General features: G+C 57.9%; 1 protein-coding gene across 1 annotated transcript in view; it reads right to left on the minus strand.

Annotated features, from left to right (window-relative positions):
• Positions 1 to 394, minus strand: part of CSPG4 (chondroitin sulfate proteoglycan 4) — a gene marked incomplete at both ends in the record, with an annotated part of 6627 nt that overhangs the window by 970 nt on the left and 5263 nt on the right. Inside the window, one exon of the mRNA XM_010135505.1 lies at positions 17 to 212. Coding sequence (XP_010133807.1) covers positions 17 to 212 — 196 coding nt within the window. The remainder of the gene's footprint in view (positions 1 to 16; positions 213 to 394) is intronic.

A 394-nucleotide genomic window follows, 5' to 3' on the forward strand; every position in this document is an offset into this window, starting at 1 on the left:
ACAACAAACTGGTCACGCGCTTCCTCCAGCTTGGAGTGGAGGTAGAGGACTCTGCCGTTGTTGATGTCATCCTGGGTGAAGGACTGGATGGGGTCCAGGCTGGGCTGCTCGTTCGAGTCTTGGCCGTGCTGAAGCATTGCCAGGAAGCCGGAGGATGGCGGTCTGCTCACCAGGTAAATTATGTCCTGGGAAGGGATCTCTTCGTGGGTCACCTGGGAGTGAGGGGGAGAGAAGGAATGAATGCAGGTCTGCCCCACAGCCCACTACTGTGCAATCTCCCAAGGCTTTGCTGTGCGATAAGCTCAAGAGTTGCCTTCTTGCTGAGGCCGTGCCTGAACCACCCCACCTCTGCCCCTTGGCAAAGTCTGGCGTGGGCACGAGTCTTTTGCTCTGC

Source organism: Buceros rhinoceros, unplaced genomic scaffold (assembly GCF_000710305.1).
Source record: "Buceros rhinoceros silvestris isolate BGI_N320 unplaced genomic scaffold, ASM71030v1 scaffold16324, whole genome shotgun sequence".
Lineage (NCBI taxonomy): Eukaryota > Metazoa > Chordata > Aves > Bucerotiformes > Bucerotidae > Buceros > Buceros rhinoceros.